This window comes from Prenolepis imparis, unplaced genomic scaffold, assembly GCF_030444845.1.
Source record: "Prenolepis imparis isolate NDT839.2.m4 unplaced genomic scaffold, iyPreImpa1.0 SCAF_1, whole genome shotgun sequence".
Classification (NCBI taxonomy): Eukaryota; Metazoa; Arthropoda; class Insecta; order Hymenoptera; family Formicidae; genus Prenolepis; species Prenolepis imparis.
This window is the reverse complement of record NW_028141159.1, coordinates 18,384,779-18,406,330: the sequence shown is the minus strand read 5'-3', so window position 1 is coordinate 18,406,330 and position 21,552 is coordinate 18,384,779. Positions and strand designations below refer to the sequence as shown.

The following is a 21,552-nucleotide window of genomic DNA, read 5'->3' as shown; positions in this document are numbered from 1 at the left end:
TATATGTCTCGTGTCGTATTTCTCTAACGTCATTTTCGTTAGGTATACGTAATTATTATTACAATCATCTTCGCGCTATTGTAATATTTTACACAATATAAAAAATATATTAAAATTATTATCATATGAAATTATAACAATAACACTACAATTATTATTTTTATAATTAATATTTTTTATAATAAACATTTTTATAATTTTTATTGCGACGTGTGGGCGCGAATAAAAAGGAAGAATGAGCGAGATTAAAGCTAAAAATTCGTGCTTCGGAAAAAAAGACGTAAAGACACGTAAATAAATGTGAGCTATTCGCAGTTGCGAAACTCGTTAAATCCCCTGTAAATTGCACGGAAGAAAATTGAAAAAAATTGATTGCTTATTTATAAATTCGCGTAATAAATTATTTCTAATGTTGCATATACGAAGATGTGTGTCATCATTAACGATTAAATGCTTGAAAACGTTAAAGCTTCAAGTTACTAAAGATGCTTTAACTTACATATATGTATAGTAAAGCGTGAATAATAGCAAACGCAAATGATGAAATATTAAGATGATAATTGTATACGGATGTCGTTAATATTAATGACATTAATAAGAAGTGCAACGATGAGGAAATAAGAATAAACGCTTCTTTACATGGGAGGGACGGTCGGGTTGAAATGAGCGGAAATGAGTAAATGAGCGCGTTTTTCATTTGGACACCGATTTTCCTTGTAATCGCACTCATCCGCCGTGACTACATGCATACGTATAAGTATACGTATACTCTACCATACGTAAAATTTATGAGAAAAATTTAATTCAATATAAATTTAATATAAAGTTTTCCATCGAAATTTTATCTTGTGAAATACTTTACGAGTTGAATTACTGTTAGGAATGATTAATTATATCCTATAATTACAAAGACGATATATTTAGACAATGCATTTTTTCTCTCTTTCTCTCTCTCTCTTTTTATAAATTTGAAATACTACGAGGAAAGAGAAAAATAGAAGGCAGGTCCATTATTTTCACGTCGCCGGCATGAACCGCTTATTTATTTTCATCAGAATATTATTTTTCCTCGCAGATTTTTCTCCGGATCTTTCTTCTCTAGCTTAAAAAAAAGATATCCGTACACGCGCGCGCGTTGTATCCTCTTTTTCGTCTGCAGAAGTGGAAAAATTCGCACAAGAAATCGGACGAAAAATCGCGAGCATATATATGGAGTACATATATATGGAGGTTGCAGCAATAATAAGCAATCCTAATTATTACTCGCTAATTCTCACCGGCAATGGCAATATAGTAATGCAATGGCACACGTTCGCGCGACCGAATGCTAAATAATATGGGAACTTTCTACAAACGCGCGGTACGGCTTTCTATCGGCCACGGTCGGAATTGGAAAAATGCCTATGTGGGTCAGCGTCGCCGCTATACCGCCACGAAAATAATGTATTTCAGAAATATCGCCGCTTTCTCTCTCTTTCTTTCTCTCTCGTTTGTTGCGCGGAGAACGGATGCAAGAAAAGAGACCATGGGAAAAAAGGACGGCTCCGCGAGTGATGCAAAAGTTTCGATCTAAAACCGTCCAAAATCTCTCCGACTTCTCTCCATATAGCGCTTTATTTCGATCGGATGGAAAGCTTAAATGGTTCGCCGCCAATCTTTAATCCGAGATCGGGCCTCGCGCATTTTCACTCGGCGATTTTTCACGATTAGGCTTGTGCGACACAAAACGTGCCGGAGAAAGCTCGCGCGGCTGCGACTGCATCATCACGATTAGAAATCAAGGAAGAATTCATTCTTCTCGGAAACGGATTTATATCTTTGAAGATTCAACATCATTAGCTTTAAAAGAGAGAAAGAGAGGGATGCAAGAGAGTTGCAAAGTATCAAAACTATCGAATTATTGAACATACATTAAATGAGAGATTTTTTAAATTGACTAACAATAAGATATTTCTAAAAATATCTTAAAAAGTTTATTAATTAATTAAACTTTAGATTATTTTAAAAGTGAAGATAAAAAGTAGGAATGTAACTTATTACTGTTAACAAGATGTCTGAAATTGCACAAGATATGTCAAAGAAAAAAAAAAGAAATGTATTTAGAAAAAATTTGATAGCCTATAAAGAATTTAGAAAATTAAATATTTCACGGGTAAAGTACATGAATTTTACGAAATTTGCGAAAACTTCAATATTGACGTACTAAAGAATTGTCAAATAAATTAAATTACTGTCAAAAAGACAACAGAAATATTTAAGATATATCTCAGAGAAATTTTAGGAAAACAATTTTCATTAAATATTTACTTTGGACAATCTCAAAATTGAAAACACGAAAATATAATAATATCGCAAACAAGATGCTGGAATGCTTGTTTCATTTTCATTACTAAATCCAGATGCAAGGAGCTGCGCAGTAACTTATAAATATAAGCGGACTTTCGAGGATTATATCTGTTGCTTTATTATTATATTTGCCAAGTGTAAGCTCTCTTTAATCCATGACTAAAAAGTCTCTCAAGGATTACGAGAAAACAATTAGCGAAATCTATTAAACAATCTGTGCGATTAGAAACTTTTTGTATGTACATATATGCAAGATGCAAGATAATGTATTACAACTTTTCATATTTTTACACGATATCTTCGTTTTATTGATCCGAAATTGATTTTCCCTCAATGAAAATAATATTTTTAACGCGCGCGCAATTTTTCAATTTTTACCATTAAATGTTTTAACATTTTCAGGTTAAAATTTTTGTTCAAATAAAATCCATTTTAAATTAAAAAATGTGATTTTATGTTAAATATCCCTTTTTTATTAAAACTTTCTCTCGAAATATATTTTCACGTGGGAAAAATCGACTTGAAATTCATCAAAGTGTCAGATACACAATCGTGTATGTATCCTTATCGGTTTCCTGACTTGGATATCATTGCCTCTTTATTTCTTGTTGATTTTGCAAACTGTAAGAATTTACTCCGACAGGTCGATATTCTCGACACGTAATTTCGTATATACGCAACGGTCTTGTCAAAACATGTCGCGGCGCATTCGAACTTACGGTCGTCGTCAGTGTGAGTGAGAAATGTTAGCTCTTTTTGCAAGATAATACGCACCGTAAAGTTCTCTCGTTAACTATAGCTGTCACACGACGCGGCGACTCTTATCTACGCGAAATTGTTGTTATTGGAAAAGTGCTGAAGAAGGCGGAGAATTATTGTCCCGGGGTTTTACAGCTTAACTTTATTTCACGGCGATGTAATAAAACGCCCGCAACCAGCAACATTAATGAGCACGGAGTGAAAATAATATATTTAAGATATCTATATAACCGAGAAATTGTCATATCATGTCGACAATATTTAATTAGCGTTTAGGTAATATAAATATTACGTTTCGAGTTTTTCAACCTCCCTTTTATCCCTTTAAAAAAATCTCAATTTTTCATCTCTAAGAATATTTTGTGCGCGCAATCTATTTTAAAATATAATTCCTTCCGCGAAGATTGCTTTCGCTTCATCGCAGATTTTTACCTCTTGGTATTTTCGTACTCATCAAGTATGATAATAATCTAAGAAATGATATACTTATAAGTATTTTTCAAGCTTTTTTTGTAAATTTTTCGAGCGGGTTTCGAAACAGAAAAATCGACAAGTTGCGAGTACTAAGAGCGTGAGAGAATTATTTACACGGTTGTCGACACTTACGTGATCGATGTTGATCTCTCCCTTGTACATGAATTCGACGAGTACTTTGATGTCCGCGAATTTGACGTCTCGCATGATGACGATGGGATCCTTCTCCTCGTACTGTGACAGAATTGTGTCGAAGTATGTGCTACACGCCGACAGTACAACCTGCGAACATGCGAGTTGACATAATTATTCATTTATATGCGATGATTTTATTTCGGTGAACGCGAAAGCAGTAAACCATCATGTAAATAACGTCGCAACTCGAATTCTACATATATTATGAAAACGCGCTGCACGACACACATTATATGACGAACACATCGTTAACGCGCGATTTAATTACGATGAAGTTAAATTTGAGCTTAATAAACATACTTTACAAAGAAAGAAAGAATGCTGTATTATATGTTATATATAATATATTTTGTGCATAACAATTCTATATATAATTGCAGTGCACGTTGCACATTACGGAACTAAACAACGTTTCGTAAGACTTTGAGTTGTCATAATATTATCATACAGCACGAAATCAAGTTTCACCGGCAGAGAATATAGACTTCCTCTATCACGATACATAAATATTGTAATATAATTTTTTTTTTAAGTCATTGTATAGCTATGATTTCAATGTTCTTTGATTAATCTGCATCAATTGATATACTGAATATCCGATACTGAATTGGATACACGATCGATTTATCGAATCGAGACAATCAGCAGAGGGAAACATGTAATACTATCTGTTTTTTTGTTTCCTTTTTTTTGCAATCCGCGGTAAACGTTACTTAGCGTCATGTTACGTAACACGATCCAATTTATTCGCTTCGGCAAGTAAGGATACGCGCGCGACGACGACGTCGCGTCGATCATTATTAATTACCGGCGAAATGGAATTATCCGGGAAGTCGCATTGATGCGCGTAACGAGCGTGTAATGTATGGATCGAGAACGCGCATCGGCCGATAAAATATGAATTCTCTCGTCTGCATATTCTCGGGCGAATTTTTGCAGTACCGTTCCCGAACTCCATCCGCCCCTTTCGACGTAAATATCTAGCATGAAAGTCAATGAGGCTCCTCTCGCACTCGTTTATAAGAATTCTCGTTCTTATGGCATATCGTTTATAACTTCCTTTCGTAGGCGAATCCTTCTTCGCGATGAAAATTTACGCAAAAGTACAGTGTATCTCTTTTCGATCGATGGATGTGTAACATCTCGAATTTTTCGGGAAGTCGATGTGATCGTCCATCTCATATTCGTCTATTTACTCTATTTTCTTCTGATCTCTCATCAGTAGAAAAATCTTTCGCGGGATGCATCGTCATCCTGGTTTCTAGAAAAGTCTCTCGTCGAGACTTTTTTATTTCCTCCTCAATCAATTTCTTGTCTCGTCCACAAGTGCTCCGAGCGATCGTTGTTTTATTTAACCGTGTATGTTACCGTCGTCATAACAAGCCTTCGATTAATTGCGCCTCTTTTGTATGCTAATTGGCCGATGTCGTCGTGCATATTGTCGCGGAACGGTAGTAGGTAAATTGGTACGAGACTCTGCGCGCGAACGAATGTCGTGGGAATTTCCGGACAGTTGCGCGAATTTCTTTTCAACGTCCGCTAATAATAGCGTATACCGACGTCGTTAGAGAGGAAAAATGTAACGGGACCAGGAATTTTTTTTGTTTTTTTTTTTTTTTGTTTAAGTCGAGACGAAATTCTCAATTACGCCAGCTCGAAGAACACATACATATATGCAATCATTATTGTAATGACAATAAGCATTCTTTCCCCCCTCTCTCGTCGCTATATTTTGCCGTAAAGAGAATAATCTCTCCTTCCTCGATCAATTTTAGAAATAATAATCACTCGATTTTATATAAAAAAGAATTATATTTTTATATAAAGTTTGTTTTAACTTGACTAGTATCTTTTGACAGAAATCTCAGCTAATAACTGTCAAAAATATTAATCGAGTTTAAGGAATTATAATATATTATTTAAAATATATTATTATTTTAATTTTTATAACATAATCTTCTTATTTTAAAAATTTATTAGCAAATTAACGCTTTAATCAGCTGATTTCTGTCAAAAAATATTAATAAAGCATTAATTTGCTAATTAAATTTTAAAATAATAATATGTTATAAAATAGTAATATGTTGTAAATAATATGTTATAATGTCTTATCTGCGATTAATATTTTTTGGCAGAAATCAGCTGATAACTGTTAAAAATATTAATCGAGTTTAAATAATCATAACATATTATTTAAGACATATTATTATTTCAAATATTAATTAGCAAATTAACGCTTTAATCAACTGATTTCTGTCAAAAAATATTAATAAAGCGAAAATTTGCTAATTAAATATTCTAGCTTACTTATTTATATTTATATTGTGTAGTTTTATAATTTGCTAATTAAATTTTAAAATAATAATATGGTAAAAGTTATAAAATAGTAATATGTTGTAAATAATAATTTGTTTTATAATACCTTATTCTCGATTAATATTTTTTCTTTCTAAAGCTATTTTCGAACGAATCTCCTTCGAGTTTTAATTAATTGTTAATATTAAGTCACGTATGTATATAGTATCGCGCGCGCTATTAGAATGAAGTTGCCGATGTTTGTAGCTTCGGCCATTACCGAAACGCCGCGAGTATCAGGCAGTTGGAGCTGCGTCCCGCTGTGATTAATTAGTAAGCATAATCGTTAGAAACGATTTCTAACCTTTGTATTGTAATATTTATCAATCGCACACATATCATAATTTCAACGTTAATATGTAGTCGTAATTGTTCGAAACGCATATTTCGCGAAAAATTGGATGCAAAATCTCTTGCCCACATAACCCAACTTAATCTGTTTTCGCGCGCGCGAATGTGTTGCGATCCGTGGATATATCTATTGTTAATTCTAGCTTACATATTTATATTGTGTATGTTATAATGCGAAATAATAAGATTATTCTAATATATGTATGTATTTTATTTGTTACAGGTGGCATTGCGATTCACGCGTCGTGTCGGAAGTGCCGTGTAAAGTTTCGCGTATCGGGAGTGCCGTGTAAAGTATCGGGCGATCGTAATTATTCGTATTTTCGCGAGTGTCGTGAATGCTTCGAAGGAGCAATGACGGTCGACCGAGAGAGGAGGAGGAGGCCCGGGGAGGCATCGAGCGACATCGGGGCAACTATGAGGTATGCAAAATAAAACATTTTTTCTAAACTGCATTGTTTATGAGATATTCGACACACATATGTATATATATGTATATATATAATTTGAATATTTTGTTTTCAGATCAATGTGCTGTGTACAACAACTCCGCTATTTCACGTATTGGTGAGTGAGAAATTGTTTATTTTATAATATTTCTATAACGGTAATGAGGGTATATATATATAATATATTGAAAATATTAAAATTGTAACATATGTATGTTTTAAATAATATGTTATAATATCTTATCTGCGATTAATATTTTTTGACAAAAGTCAGCTCTGATAATTGTCAAAAATATTAATCGAATTAAAAATATTATAACATCCCTTTCTAGAAAAGGCACGATAAGTCGATTCTTGTAAGTATTGCTGCATCTTTTCCGATGCTGATTAACTGTTTCGATTCGCATTGTGCGTTATATTCGTAGCATCGAGAAACTGTCATCGTGAGGATTAGTAGTTTAACAGTTTGTTCTAAATAAAATTAAATAAAATAATGTTTTAAATAATATGTTATAATACTTTAAACTCGATTAATATTTTTGATAGTTATCAGCTGATTTCTGTCAAAAAATATTAATCGCGGATAAGGTATATTAAAATATTTTTTATATATTATTATTTTAAAATATACTTATCAAATTAACGCTTTAATCAGCTAAAAATAAAAATATTAAAAAATATTAAAATAATAATATGTTGTAAATAATGTTATAATACCTTATCCGTGATTAATATTTTTTGACAGTAATCAGCTGATAACTGTCAAAAATATTAATCGAGTTTAAAGTATTATAACATGTTATTTAAAACATTATTAATTTTATTTAATTTTATTTTGAACAAACTGTCAAACTGATAACCCTCGCGAACCCTAAGGTATATTATAACATATTATAATTTAAAACTAATATTATTATTTCATTTAATTTTATTTTGAACAAATTGTCTGCTGAACCCTCGCGATGACAGTCTCTCGATGCTACAAATATAACGCACAATGCGAATCGAGACAGCTAATCAGCATCGTCGAAAAGAGGCAACAATACTTGCGAGAATCGATTTAACATGCCTTTTTTTAGAAAGGAAAGCAAATCCTCATTGTTTCGACTTTGTATTTTTCCTCGTTATGATATTTTTTTTGTATGTTCTCCATTTCGCGTATTTCGTCGTGTGTGTCCTCTTCGTCAAGCCTAAGTTTCTTATTAATTTTTCGTTTCTTTTGTCGTGTCGGGCGAAGGGGCTGTGAACGATGAGTGTCTGACTCGGCCCCGCCCAGTCAATAGCCTGAATATTTAATGTTAGAAGTTCCGTATTGATTTTCGCGATTTTTACGTCTCCGCAAATAAGGCCGTAAAGATCGTCTCGCGAGCGGACGGAACGAAGAAGGGAGGGGGCGGCAGACGAAGGGGGTGAGAGGGAGGGAAAGAGAGACGCATAGACGCGTTACTTTTCAGTGCCAGCTATATAACGCTTTTTATTATGCCGGGGCGCTTTTATGGGGAAATACTGCGATGAAAAAAAGAGGAAGACGTCGAGACGAGCGGGGGCGGGAGGAGAGGGCAGAAGAAGAAAGAAATTGCACTGCCCGGGTTTCATATCGAGTCATTACGATCCTCGGGCACTTTCACCCCTCTCCCCCTCCTCCCTCCCCCACTCTCCATCACCGGCTTCCTCCCTCTCGCCCACCACCCCCTTCCGCCGTCCCCGACATCTTCTGACATTAAACTTTTTATCGTGCATAACGGGCGCTTCGTCTTTCGTCCAAAGTAAAAAAAAAAAAATAAAAAAAAGAATATATAAATGGAAGAAACCGGCGGAGAGAGAGAACGACCCGCTGTCTGCGCGGAAAAGGGTGCTTCGTCAAATTTGTCGATTTCCCTCGTCTACCGTCCCCTGACCGCTCTACCTCCTCCCTTCCCCTCTAGCTCCCCCCGATCCCCGCTGCTTTTTTTTACGGCGAATGCAAAAGCATGACAAGCGCGCGATCGATCCCAAGACGCTTTTACAGCGAAAACGGCAACGAAATGCGGAATGCCGGCGGAAATTTACATTTGTAATGGCGCGCAATAAATATTTATTCGACCGGACATTATTCCAGTTATTTATATGTTACATGAATCGATACAAAAGTATATCGGCTAGGGAGAGAGAGAGACAGAGTGGATGGAGGAACGGGGGTGATGAGTATTGCTCTCGTATATATAGGCACAAATGTCGATGGACGAATCGGTATTAGTGGAAGATCACGCGCTGATAATTTAAAAATTTTGATTTTTATAATTAGATAGTTATCTGTAAAAAAAATTATAATCTTACTGCTGCAATAATCTTGATATAAAAAATAATAAAAAACAACTATTCTGTGTCAATAGAGATATAACTTCCTAGAAGACTCATACTCTTTTTGCATGCAAAATCGGCTCTTTTATTTATATATACGGAATAAAATAAATGATTTGCGATCACCCGTTAGCATTTATCGCAGCGCGGATGATTTTTCCGAATTTCCATCTTTCGCAAATTATGCCGATCTTGGTATGAATCAGCAAGTGCGCTAGAGTTCAGAAAGCTCAGAAAGTTCCAGAAAGCGCTTGCCAGATAAGCGAAACGCGACGCGTTATCGCGGGGGAAAATTCCGTGTACCGAGCGAAGAATGAAAGCATTGATATCGAAATCGGTATCAATAAATATCGATGTTATAAGAGAAATATCTCTCGGATCCTGGAAAGTAAAAAAAGTTACAGTATAAATATCTGATCCTGTTATAAAACGGAGAATAGAGCCGCTCATTGTGAAATACGAAGTATCCGCACGACGTCGGAGGAAAAATATTTTCAACAGTAATATTAATATAGAAAGCCGTGTGCAAGCGCAATCAAAATAGATTGATGTCAATTTTTTAACTTATCTAATTAAAAAATTATTACCTAAACAATAGTAAAAAAAAATAGAGTAAAATATGAAGAACAAAAGTTTTCGAACGCATTATTTGATAACTATTGTATTAACGTCTCATAAGTCAAACATGTAATACTTGGCTATAATTACCGATACTTGTCGACAGTCATTGTCAGCATTGAAATTAATATCGACGCCCCTGCTAAGAGCCGCGCTTTCGATCGTTCGGTGGAGAGTCATAACTCATAACGTATATAACGATACCGGAGACATTTCACTCGCCTGGCAAAGTTCGTTATAAAAACGAGATTACTGGCCCCTCGGCTGCAGTTACGTAATTCGATCGATAGTTTAGGCGTTTCCCGTTTCTAGCGAACGAACGACAGCGGGTGGAAAGAAGAAAGAGCGGAGAAGAGAAAGAAAGAACGCGAGGAGAGAAGAGGCAAGACGAAAGAAAAAAAAAGAGAAATACCCCTTTTTGTGTCTGACGCGAGGGTAGAATCGAAACAAGAAACTTAACGAACCTGTCTTTTTTAAGGCGTCGATCCTTCCCGCAGCTCGCCTCGAAGAGCTTTGTAAAAATTCGTTTTGCGAGCGATTGTCTTGCCGCAATGGAAGTGTCACACTCTATACAGAGTGTTTTACTGTCCACAGATGCGAATTGCTCGAGCAAGTCTCGATCGACTCTTCTTTTATGAAAATACCGCGACGATGATAGATATTTTGGATTATAGACGCGGTTCTCAAAAATTAAGTTTCGGAGACGCGAGCAGATAATATATTAAGTTGATTTTATTTAGTTGTAAAAGCAATTAATCTTGAGACTGATAAATCAAGAGATTGCCAAGAAAGCTGATGTATAATCAGATTTTCAACAAGGAAAATCAATTTAGAATGTAAAAAATCATATATAAGCATGTGATAGTTCTCAGGCACAATTATATACATATAGTCTCTTATGTGCGCGCGCGATCCTTTGATCCTTGCATTAATTACCTCGGATTATACAGATTGTATCGTATTATTCCAATACTCGAATGAGAATGACGTTTCAATGAAGACGAGTTTTGCGACGCAATGTCGGGAGAAAATTCAGATAAAGAAGAGAAAGATCTCGCATTCGTGCACTCGTAAATCGACGTATAGAAAACGGTCTTACATAATTCTATAAATAATGCATAGGCACGATTTCCAGTTTAGAGGCTGATCGGTATCTTTCTCGCACACACAAAAAGTTCATCGTACGTCACTAGTAGTATATGCGATGAAAGATGAAATTGGAATTAATTAAAAAAACAGTAGATAGGATTTGCTCAATTTTTCCGCACGACTCTCACGTCCGGATAAAGAATTAAATTTTGGCGAAGAATCGCATATTTATCGCCAAAAAAAAGACATAATAGATGATGAAAAAAAATTATTCATCCATAAAAGACGATTATCGCTGTAATAATTATTTCGTATCTAAAAAAGAAAAAAGCAAATAAAAATTGACAAAACTATTTTGCGATTCGCATAAAAATTCAAGCATCTTTCTCTACAATTTCGAGAGAGAAAAAAAAAGGAAAGACGGACGCGACATATACGATTGCTAGACACGATTGTCAAATGACTGACTATAAATTTCTGCATGCGTGAAATTACGTGGATCGATACGCGATATAACTCGTTTTAAGGAATTTTCGGCAAGCCGCGAAATTGCGTTCGGCGTTCGCGGAAGGTGCTGTTAGACGGAGTTTCGAACTTCGATTTCCCAGAATTACATAACAACATTTATATCGCGATGTATTTTTATTTCGGGACGTTCTCAAGACGCGAAACGAATTTTCGTTGCGCCAGGGGTTGGACGATGTCGAGGGGGTGCGCGATTCTCGGCAAACACACAACCGCTGCTATAGCTCATTTCCTCGTTCTTCGATTTAAGTTTGCGCCGGCGTATATCGTGTAACAGCTGTCGACCTCACGGTCGCGAGACGATTCAAAAATTTCTAACAATAAGAAAGCAAGCCCTGGAAGTCCATGACCATGAAGGCCAGACCGTGATGAAAAGCTGAGACGAATATTTTTAAATTTCTAAGCCATTGTGGTTTTTTGAGAAGAAGACTGAATAATAAAGAAAAAAAAAAAAAAAAAAAAAAAACGTATAAAGACAGACAAGAAACCGGAATTGCGAAAGAAGAGAAATAATGCGAATATTCTTTGTGTACACGCATGAATAGAACGGAGCACATATGTATATATGTGTTTATTATACATTTTTGTGTCTTTTATATATTTCTTAGTGCCGTGCCCTGATAAGTATCTTTCACAATTGTGTCTTTGTACTTTGCATTAGTTCTCTCATGCGGGTTTTATAATTTTCAAAGATCGTCATTAACTATCGATTTGCTTTTTCCTTATATAATTGAGATGTTATCGTTAAGATTACGATAGATATGATGCAAAGAAAATACATAATTTTTAACGATAACATATATATTTGGTAAAAATATTAAGATAAAACATATCAAAGATAAAAACTATAAAAAAGTAAAATAAACAAGCACAAAATTAATTTTTAATCAAAAATTAATAATAATCTCTATCAAAAATCGGCAAAATAAAATAAAGAAATCTCTTCATTTCGCATATCCGTTTTGCGATGGCGTAAGTAAGTTTCTTATCTGCCGCACGTAAGTCACGCGGGAATTTTCTAATAATGCAGCATGCGGATCTCGTTGTTTTGCCGCGCGTCATGCCCGACGAGTTTAACGAGCAAGAAAACGCGCCGCCGAGTCTGAGGCCGGTGCGTTTTAGAGCGAACAAACCCCGAAGTATGCATAAAAAAATAACGGTGTGAGTCCAAGTGGGAGTTTACGAACTCCCTATATCTATACGCGACGAGCAATGTTTTTTCCCCAAAAAATTTTACATTTTATCTGTTTTTATGAAATATCTAAATAGATTACCAAATTGCGGTAACGAACATAGAAATGAGTGTGCATATACATGCACGCAACAACATGCACACATAAAACAATCTAAAATAAAATCACGAATTTGGATTTTAACGATGAATTTTTTAATAAGTTTATAAAGTCGATTTTCTCTCGGAGAAGATTTTTCGAGTTTATTATTTCTAACAAATTTTAAATATCTTAAAATTGCAAAGTTCTATAGAGTCATGTGCGCGTAATATAATTGCAAGAAGTTTTTATATGTATATGTATATTACATATTTTTTTAAAAATAACCCCTACTTATATAGTCTTCTGCCATCTTCTATCTTTCTTTTTTTAATTCCTACATTTATAATTCTGCTGTACTTTTTATCGTATGAGAAAAGTGGCGAACTCACACATGGTCTTTCTAATTTTGTACGGTATTAAGTTACAAATGCAATTTTGCTACATTTCGACCGCATTTCCAGGTGAAAATGTTGTAGCAGAGAAATAGCACATACACACACACACACATACATTCTAGCATTCCTTAAATTTTTAAATAAAGAAGCCAGCAAATTTAATTAAATCTGCATCTGCAGAAAAGAAGAATAGATATTTTCAATCTCATCTCAGAAATTTTGAAAAATAAGAGTTTCTATGTTTCTATGTGCATTCGCACATATGCAGTATCGCTCGGTTAATTTGAAATTTTAATCCTTTTATTTATTGCACATATTTATATCGCTCTCTGCACTTTCGGTTTATGATTCTCACACATCTCGGGGTCCGCGCCTTTTTCGCGCATACTAATGGTTCACCCCAATTTTCGCATCGGTGGCCGGAACAAAGCGCCGCTCGTGCATCGCGTAATGTAAATGAACGCAGGAGGCAACGAGGAGGACAACGTGGCAAGTGGGACATGCACGGCGGAATCTAATGAAAAATATTAAGCCCTGATAAATATTAGCGTACACATGTGAGATATGAATATAACAGATTAATCTTCTTTGCCACTGCAGAGTGGCTGCCCCCTCCCCCCCCCCGCCTGTGCGAGCGAGTGTTCGCGGTTTATATATGTATGCAGGCACGTGGAGAATATAGTGTGACTCAGTAATGGCAGTCCTCGAAGAGTGAAAGGATGGGAGGAAGCGAGGGATGTACTTCATCAGCAGGGTAGAGGAAGATAGTCGAATATACGAGGCAAAGGGTGATAAAGAGCGACAGCGGTGGAGGGAGGGAAATGAATGGGTGAGAGAATGAGTCAGAGAGCGAATGAACTAACGAATGAGTGAGAAAAGAAGGAATATGTGTGAGTGAAATGGGTGTGGGACGGGAAGGGTGGTCGGGGAAAAAGTACTCGCGCCCGTACGAAAATATCGATTATACTTTTTTACGAGTTCACTCGCTCCGGCGAGTGTTAATTTCGCGAAACGATCTCTCCTTCACCACGCGTCGCTCGTAAAATCCTATTAGCGCACGTGCGAAAGCTTCTCGGCGCTGCTAGTTCGGTTTTGGACTCGAAAAATTCGAACAAGTAACGCTGCAGGTCTTGCCTTTTCCTCCAATATCGTTTCTTCAAAGATTATTCTAAATCCTCACAATGAATACATCTACACGTCACATTTAATCGTTTAATAACATCCGTAATTCTAAGATTGGTCAATCACAGCCATTGCATTCTTCAGAGGAATGGATTAGCCAATCTTAGAAAAAAATGACTGAACTGAAATGCATAGAAAAAATATTTTGGATGCACTTTACTTGGATACGGTTTTAACTTGTGTTAATTATTATAAGAAATAAAACCCAACAGCACATCAAGTAGTTGTTCCAACTCCTCTTACGAGGAACTTTATTCCGTGGATTTGATAATGTGCGATACACGAGTTACTCGATATTTCGAAGGTCGGATTCAAGGAGTGAGCTTGAGATTCGAGACCACATTGCGAGAATAAAGAACGTCAAATCGTATTATTACTTGTACAATTAGAGAGAGAGGCCTGTCGCGTTTTTAGAACGCAGGATGTCCGGGTTTAATGACCTTAGCACCTGGCAGCCCCTCTGTACCGGCGGCACATAATTACCCGCAACGTACCAGGGTAATACCCGTTGTGCATCTTGAGAACGAGAGACGAGTGGTCTATATCGTTACGGTCGAGAACGCGTAGAATCCCACTGTCGTTTTTTCTCGCTCTCTTTTCACGCCGCGTGGCTTGATCGATAATGTATCCGACTAGCATTAACACTCATCGCGGTTAAAAACTGGCCTAAACTTCCCCCTCTCCCTCTTCGTCCTTCTCCAAATGTTCAGAAATATCGCTTGTCATCGAGCTCGAACTCCGCCCTCAATGGCATCATCATCCTTTTAAGTATGTATCTGATTCGTGACGTCAATCGACTAGTAGCTAACGAACAAAAAAAAGTTCATACTTTTTGTCAAGGGTTTACTTTGAAAAATTTTAATACATTTGTGCTTCAGCTATATTTATATATTCGAAAGATATTTTTTTCCATATTACATATCATTGCACAGCTTATAAGATTTTCTTTTTTAACACGATATAATTATGTGTAAACGTAACGTTATATTAATTTTATGATTTAAATAGGAAAATATTATTAAATTACATGCAGCGAGAAGAGAGAGAGATAGTAGAAAATACTTTGCATTTATGTTTTTGATATATTATCGAATGCATAATTTTGTCGTATCCAAAGTATATACTTCTCTGCGTGATAGTGATGGATAAATGCGTTTTTTGTCCTTTGCGAGCGTAAAATGGTGTTAATTCAGACTTAATGTAATTTCACGTGTATGTGTATGCGACGTGTGTGTGTGTGTGTGTGTGTGTGTGTGTGCTTCCGCGCATTTTTTGTAAAATATAAGTTGTTGGTTTTTCACGAATGATAATTAATTCAGTTTAGGATTTCTCGAGCGTGCTCTTTGATATCGCGATGTAATATTTATAAAGCACAATTAATTTCCATGTCTGTCACGACGGTATATGATTGGGGTTGAAAAATGTGTTCCCACAATGCTATCATAATAAATTAGTTCTTTCCCCACGGACGTTTATTTCGCGCTTCAATTGAGTACCAAAAGGAGGGCAATTAAATTGTAATAAACACGCGGTTAGCGCAGAGAGCAAATAAAAGTTTATGTTGCAGAAATTACATATCATACATTCGCATTATTTGAAAACTAAACGCGAATGCATATTTATGCGGAGAATTGATTATAAAGTTCTTCAATTTTTGTAACGTTTTCACAACTGGAGGAATAATCGTTTATTTTAAATTTATTTTTAAACGACGATAAAAATCTTTTATTCTACTTCCCTTTTTTATCTTGTCTGTATTCTTATGAAAAGAAAATCCTCGTTATACGCAGGAATAATGTATTTCAATTTATAGCTACTTCTAATGGAAAGAGAACTGGAAAAACATGTTTTAGTTAAACGATTTTTTTTAAATAAAAAACGACCTCAAGCTTAAATATCGCAAAAGCAGAAATTAAAAGTAGTCAAATTTAAACATTAAGAATTTTAATGTGATTTTGAAACACTACCGATTGTGCGATAATCACTAATTATCGATTACGAATTCATTAAATCGTGACACATGTTTTTCAAGAAATGTGTTAGAATTTTATAAAAAAAATCCATGTCTCTCTTTCTTCTTTTCTCAAACATCGTGTATAATTCAATCAGTCCGGAGTTTTGACCGTTCGCGCTGAAAAAAGAATCCCGGAAACGTTATCGCGTTTACAGCCGTGGGTGGGGAATGGAACGATTAACGAGACACAGTCATCGGAAAAAGTGTGTTGCGATATGTTGCATAGTCCAAGTGATAACTGGTATTTTTATGCTCTCGAGAGATTTCGAGCGCGATCGGATGATACTCTTTTTCGATGACACTGCAACTTATTTCGCAACACACAGTACAATTGATAATAGTACGATGAAATATATACGCGTCGCTTGGATTGGACGATTATCTTGAAACTATACTGTTTATTTGAGGAACTCTAAAGGCGAATTCAATAATTTTTACATAGCTTTTTGATACAATTGAGGAATTTTCTTTATCACGGTAAAGAGGATAAAAATAAGCTGTTTGTGAAAGTAGCATTTTACAAAATATTGCACACTGTCAGTCAAATATCTGATAAATGAATGCGCGGGACGCAATTTCTCGATCGCAAACGACTCATTGCCAAGGGATTCATTTATTCTTCCGTGCCGAGGGGAGATTTTAAATCCCCGGGTCGAGGAAAAGCAAAATTAATTATTCTCGCACGGATGTATCTCGTTCCTGTCGTGCTTTGCGCACATCAGCGCGGATGGGTACCTACTTGCAGTACCTATACCTTCGCGGTATCTGCGCGAATGAATCAAGAGAAGACACGCGAGAGAGTCATCGCGAACGAATATAAGATTTTCTTGTTCCGGACGCGCGCGTGCGCCCTCGCCCCCTTTCCACCCTTTCGCATTCAAAGAGCGTCGTTTAAGAGGCATCTCAAAAGTTCGTTCTCTTCGTCCTTTTTTTCTCCCTTGGCGGGGCACAATCGTGCGGGATAGAAATTTTCCGAGAGCTCGCGGGTCCAACGGGAATACAGGCAGCGATAACCATCGCCGTATAAAGTATATTTCTCCTGTTTCGGGAGATACATGGGAGTTTTTTTGCCGCGATGGACGGACGAATCTTCTCCTTTCGAAAGTTCCGGATCGAATCGCGTTCCCGATTCGATATTACAAAAGTTTCAAATACTTTTCTTTTGTGCCGCTCGAAATAAGGCAAGTGTCTACAATTGCGGTATATCTATAACCATATCATCTCATCGTATATAGATCGGTTTTCCTAGGACACGACTTTTTTTCAACAAGTAAAACCCGATCGATACATTGCTAATGAATATAATGGTAATGAATCTTTTCTTTTGGCTTGTTACATTGTTAATCAAGTTGAGTGAGTAACAAGAAACAATTTAATAAGATTGGCAATAACTTGAAATCTTGAAGATTTAAAAAGCTAATAAAGAAACGAGATTAATAAGCAGTGATACGACAGTATCATCAGTTGTAGCTGAATTTTTTTTTCTCTTTCTAAATTATCACGTATTTTCTAAAATCGATTTAAAAAATGGCAGATAAGGAGGGAGAGAACTAATTAGTAACCGAAACTGTTGTTGCGACAGACAGGTTTCCGTAAATTTTCTGTCGGATGATTTTTGAAAGACCTCTCTCTCTCCAACAACAGAGTGTCGCGTAAGTAGGGCTGTTTATTTCGAAAGAGTAAAGTAATCGCTGACCAAAGTTAAATAAGGTTATCGGTCCAACTAGTTCATAACGCTACTGTGAGAGATTGAGGGCAAAGACCTCGAAAAAGTCGCGTCATCGAGCTTTGCCTTCGAGTGCTATCTCTTTCTCCTCGTAGTAGTAGTATGCGTCCCGCGCGCGCAAGGCAGGTGGTGTTAGACGAGGAAACAGCTGTCCACAAAGCTTGTCCCCTCGTTCTCTCCGTGTTCCCCTTTCCCTTCGAACGCGCTGAACTTCTGTCGCCTCGAGTCCCTTTCGTTTTCGTTTCGCCGTCATCGTCTGTCGTCGTCGTCGTCGTCGTCGTCGTCGTCGTCTGGTATCTGTCAAGGTGGTTACGCGATACTTCAGCGTCGATACTTTATCTCAACTGTGCTCAACAACACGTCGAGTTGATTCGATTTTTTTTCAACGTGCATACATTTTATTTTATAAAAAGAGACGAGAGTATTATAAAATTCGCTCTCTCTCTCTATCTCTCTTCTCATCCAGATATTCAGTCATGTCGGGAATAATGCAATTTGTAAGTTTCAAAGTAACTCTGTCATAATCTGCATATTTTCGCAGTTTTCGCACATTCGAAGGTATGAAGGTATAAAAGGCGCGATTCTCTTTCTCTTTTTCTTATTTCTCTCCACCGCAATTCCAGGCGGAGAGATGCGCAAGATATATTTTACTTTCATTACCTAGCTACGGATGCAGGTCCTACCACTGTAGGCTCTAATTGGATGTCCAAAAAAATGTCCAAAGAGAAAAAAAAACTCTACCTAATTACACATCGCTGTAGCTCTAAATATCGACACTTCGTCCGGTTGCGACGACCTCCCTTTACCGCGACCCTACATTGCACCGGTGGTATCGCCGGAAGCGCGGCAGCGAGAGCCGGCCGGCCGGCTTTTGCCGGCTACGGCGGGAAAAGGGGACGAGACACGAGAGTTAAGTGAGTCGCCGCGATGCGGGCACGGGGGAAAGAAACGAAAAACCCCGTGCGCGTTGTGCTGGTGGTGGCGGCGGCGGCATTCTAAATTTAGGAGGAAGTATTGATTTTACAATTTGGACCCCTCCCAAAGTAAAAAATAAACCAAGCCGAACGTACTCTACTTTGATAGAGTGCCTCTCCTCTGCGCGGCTCGTTTCGACGCACAGGCCGTCGAAGAGGAAGATAGAGAGAGAACAAGAGGGAGAGACGCGAGGAAACGAAACAGAGCAGGAGGAGAATGAGAAAGAGGGAACCGACCGAAGGGAAGAAAGAGGGTGGAAACGCGCGCGGGAGCGGCAGAGGAAGGGAGTAATAAAGAGAAGGAAAGGGGGAGGCCGACGAGCAAGGACGGGGGAGGAAGAGGAGGAGGGAAAGGGGAAGAGACGGAGGAGACCGGAGAGAAAAGAGTGTGGCGAAATGACGTAGTTCCACCCCGGGTAAGAAACAAAGAACAGAAAATTGATCGTTTGTTAAGTTTTATGTTCCTACGCCGGCGAGAGAAAGACTCGTCCGTTTGTGTCCGTCCGTCTCCTCTCTCGTCTTTCTTCTCCTTCTCTCCTCTCCTCTCCACCCCTGCTCTCCTCCTTGTGTCTTCGGGTATAGTATATCCGCCGACATATTTCTCTCCTTTGCTCTCTTTCACCGCGACGTACAATAAAACGAATCGAGGAAATTCTACGCGACGCGCTATGGGAAAAGAACCAGGGGGCATGCAGAAAAACGCGAAAGAGACTGGGAAGACGGAGAAGGGGCGAGAGAGGGTACGGAGCCGGCAAGAAGGGTGGGAAAGATAGAGGGAAGCGGGCGAAGAGGGCGAACGAGAGACACGTGTATGCGAAAAAAGAGCAAGAGTCCGGGTCCGTGGAAACCGGACGGGATTGCATTCGTCGTCTGCTACAGATCGTCCAGGTTTTTTGACTGGGAATAGAATCCAATTATCAGGAGTCGGAATTGTCTCCACCGGGAGAGACTCCATCGCGGTGGGAGGGGAAGGGGAGGATTGTGATGGTGATGCCCTTAGTATTATACTTCCGGTTTCCGCATTTCGCGTATACACGCGGGGATACAAGCGTCATTCAACTTTGATGACCTTATCGTCGCGATCTGATCGCGCGTCTATAATTAGCGACAGCGATGCGAGATGATGATGATGATGATGATAATGAGCGAGACGATGACGCGATCTCGATCTGCGATCGTTTACAGGGAGAGGAGTCGTCGACGCGGATTGTTTGGACTTCGGTGCAACTGACCGTTAAACAAAGTGTAACTTGGTAACTGATGCAAGTCATCGAGATTTCCCAACCGCAACTTGGATAACTGATTCTAACAGAACGCGTATCTAATTCATGCACTCAATCAATGGAGCGTGAATCGTTCAGTTAGAAACAAATGGGATATAATTACGCAATAAAGAGCTGTTATGTATTACAAAATTTACTCTGATTAATAAAGACTAGAGATTAATCTAATAGATTATTTAAAAAAAAAAAGTTTTTAAGAAAATTAAAATCTGAAGTGCTCGATTGAATATTTTATAGTTTAAGAATTTGGAAAATATGAGTGAGAGATCCGAGATATTTTATTATTAATTACTAATTAGAGCAAGATAAATTGTATAGACGACTACGTTGATATAAAATTAAGATATCGATTGTGATTTTTTTTTATTTTTTATCTCTACCCGTAGAATATAATAGATGAAAGGAACTATACGTTGTGGGGACCTAATACATCAAAGACTACATCGAGAAAAGGGGCAATTTATTAGTATAAATAAACCCGGGGTGAGCGCGCTATAGAATTCGCGGGGGAAAAAAAATGTCATTTTTCGAAATTGCAGCGGTTCTTTTGAAACGAAGATCTGACATGTAGAGTACACGATACAATATCTGTCGAGGGAGCTGGGCATTTTGAAAACGGTCTTTGATAATTTCGGGAAGTGCTATTTTTCTCTCAGGTAAAGCGTGACGGGCGACTTGCCGAAACATCCTATATAGTGTACATATATGTACCCGTGAATGAAAACGTTATTCCTCGCTATACTCGAGATGGAGTTCCTGAAGTAGAAATCGGGGATTTCGGAATACCGATGTGTTGGAGCAATGTGGTTGCAATTTAGTTTCTTCAGCGTTGCCGAAAACTGAATTAGACGTTTCGTCACGTTAACCGAGTTTTGACAAGAGAACGAAGTCACAAGGAACAAAGTTCGGATTAGCGACGACGAAGTTGGTTTTGGTCGCGCAAGTATATCGCAGTTTCGCGCAGCTTTTATATATATATATATATATATATATATATATATATATCGACTCGATTATTTTAATTGAAAATTGACAAGATAACTCTCGCGATGTAGCGAGGGACTGAGCTCGTTTCGAGCCGGATTCGAGATGAAATATCGAGGAAAATGGCAATTTTATTATATATTTCCCGTAAATCGAATTGTGAAATTCCACTTATCGAGTTTCAGTCATAAATCCAATTTCATGTTACAGCGAAATTCC

General features: G+C 37.4%; 1 protein-coding gene and 1 long non-coding RNA gene across 6 annotated transcripts in view; one reads left to right on the top strand and one right to left on the bottom strand.

Annotated features, from left to right (window-relative positions):
• Nucleotides 1–21,552, bottom strand: part of LOC145934413 (uncharacterized) — a 100,465-nt gene that overhangs the window by 6,621 nt on the left and 72,292 nt on the right. For all 4 annotated transcript variants that reach the window (XM_083034803.1, XM_083034819.1, XM_083034812.1 and 1 more), the window contains one exon: nucleotides 3,712–3,861. In XM_083034803.1, coding sequence (XP_082890929.1) covers nucleotides 3,712–3,861 — 150 coding nt within the window. The remainder of the gene's footprint in view (nucleotides 1–3,711; nucleotides 3,862–21,552) is intronic.
• The window catches only part of LOC145934460 (uncharacterized), a 102,790-nt gene that overhangs the window by 10,586 nt on the left and 70,652 nt on the right, over nucleotides 1–21,552 (top strand). For both annotated transcript variants that reach the window (XR_014425034.1, XR_014425035.1), the window contains exons 2-3: nucleotides 6,704–6,902; nucleotides 7,006–7,047. This is a non-coding gene — a long non-coding RNA (uncharacterized LOC145934460). The remainder of the gene's footprint in view (nucleotides 1–6,703; nucleotides 6,903–7,005; nucleotides 7,048–21,552) is intronic.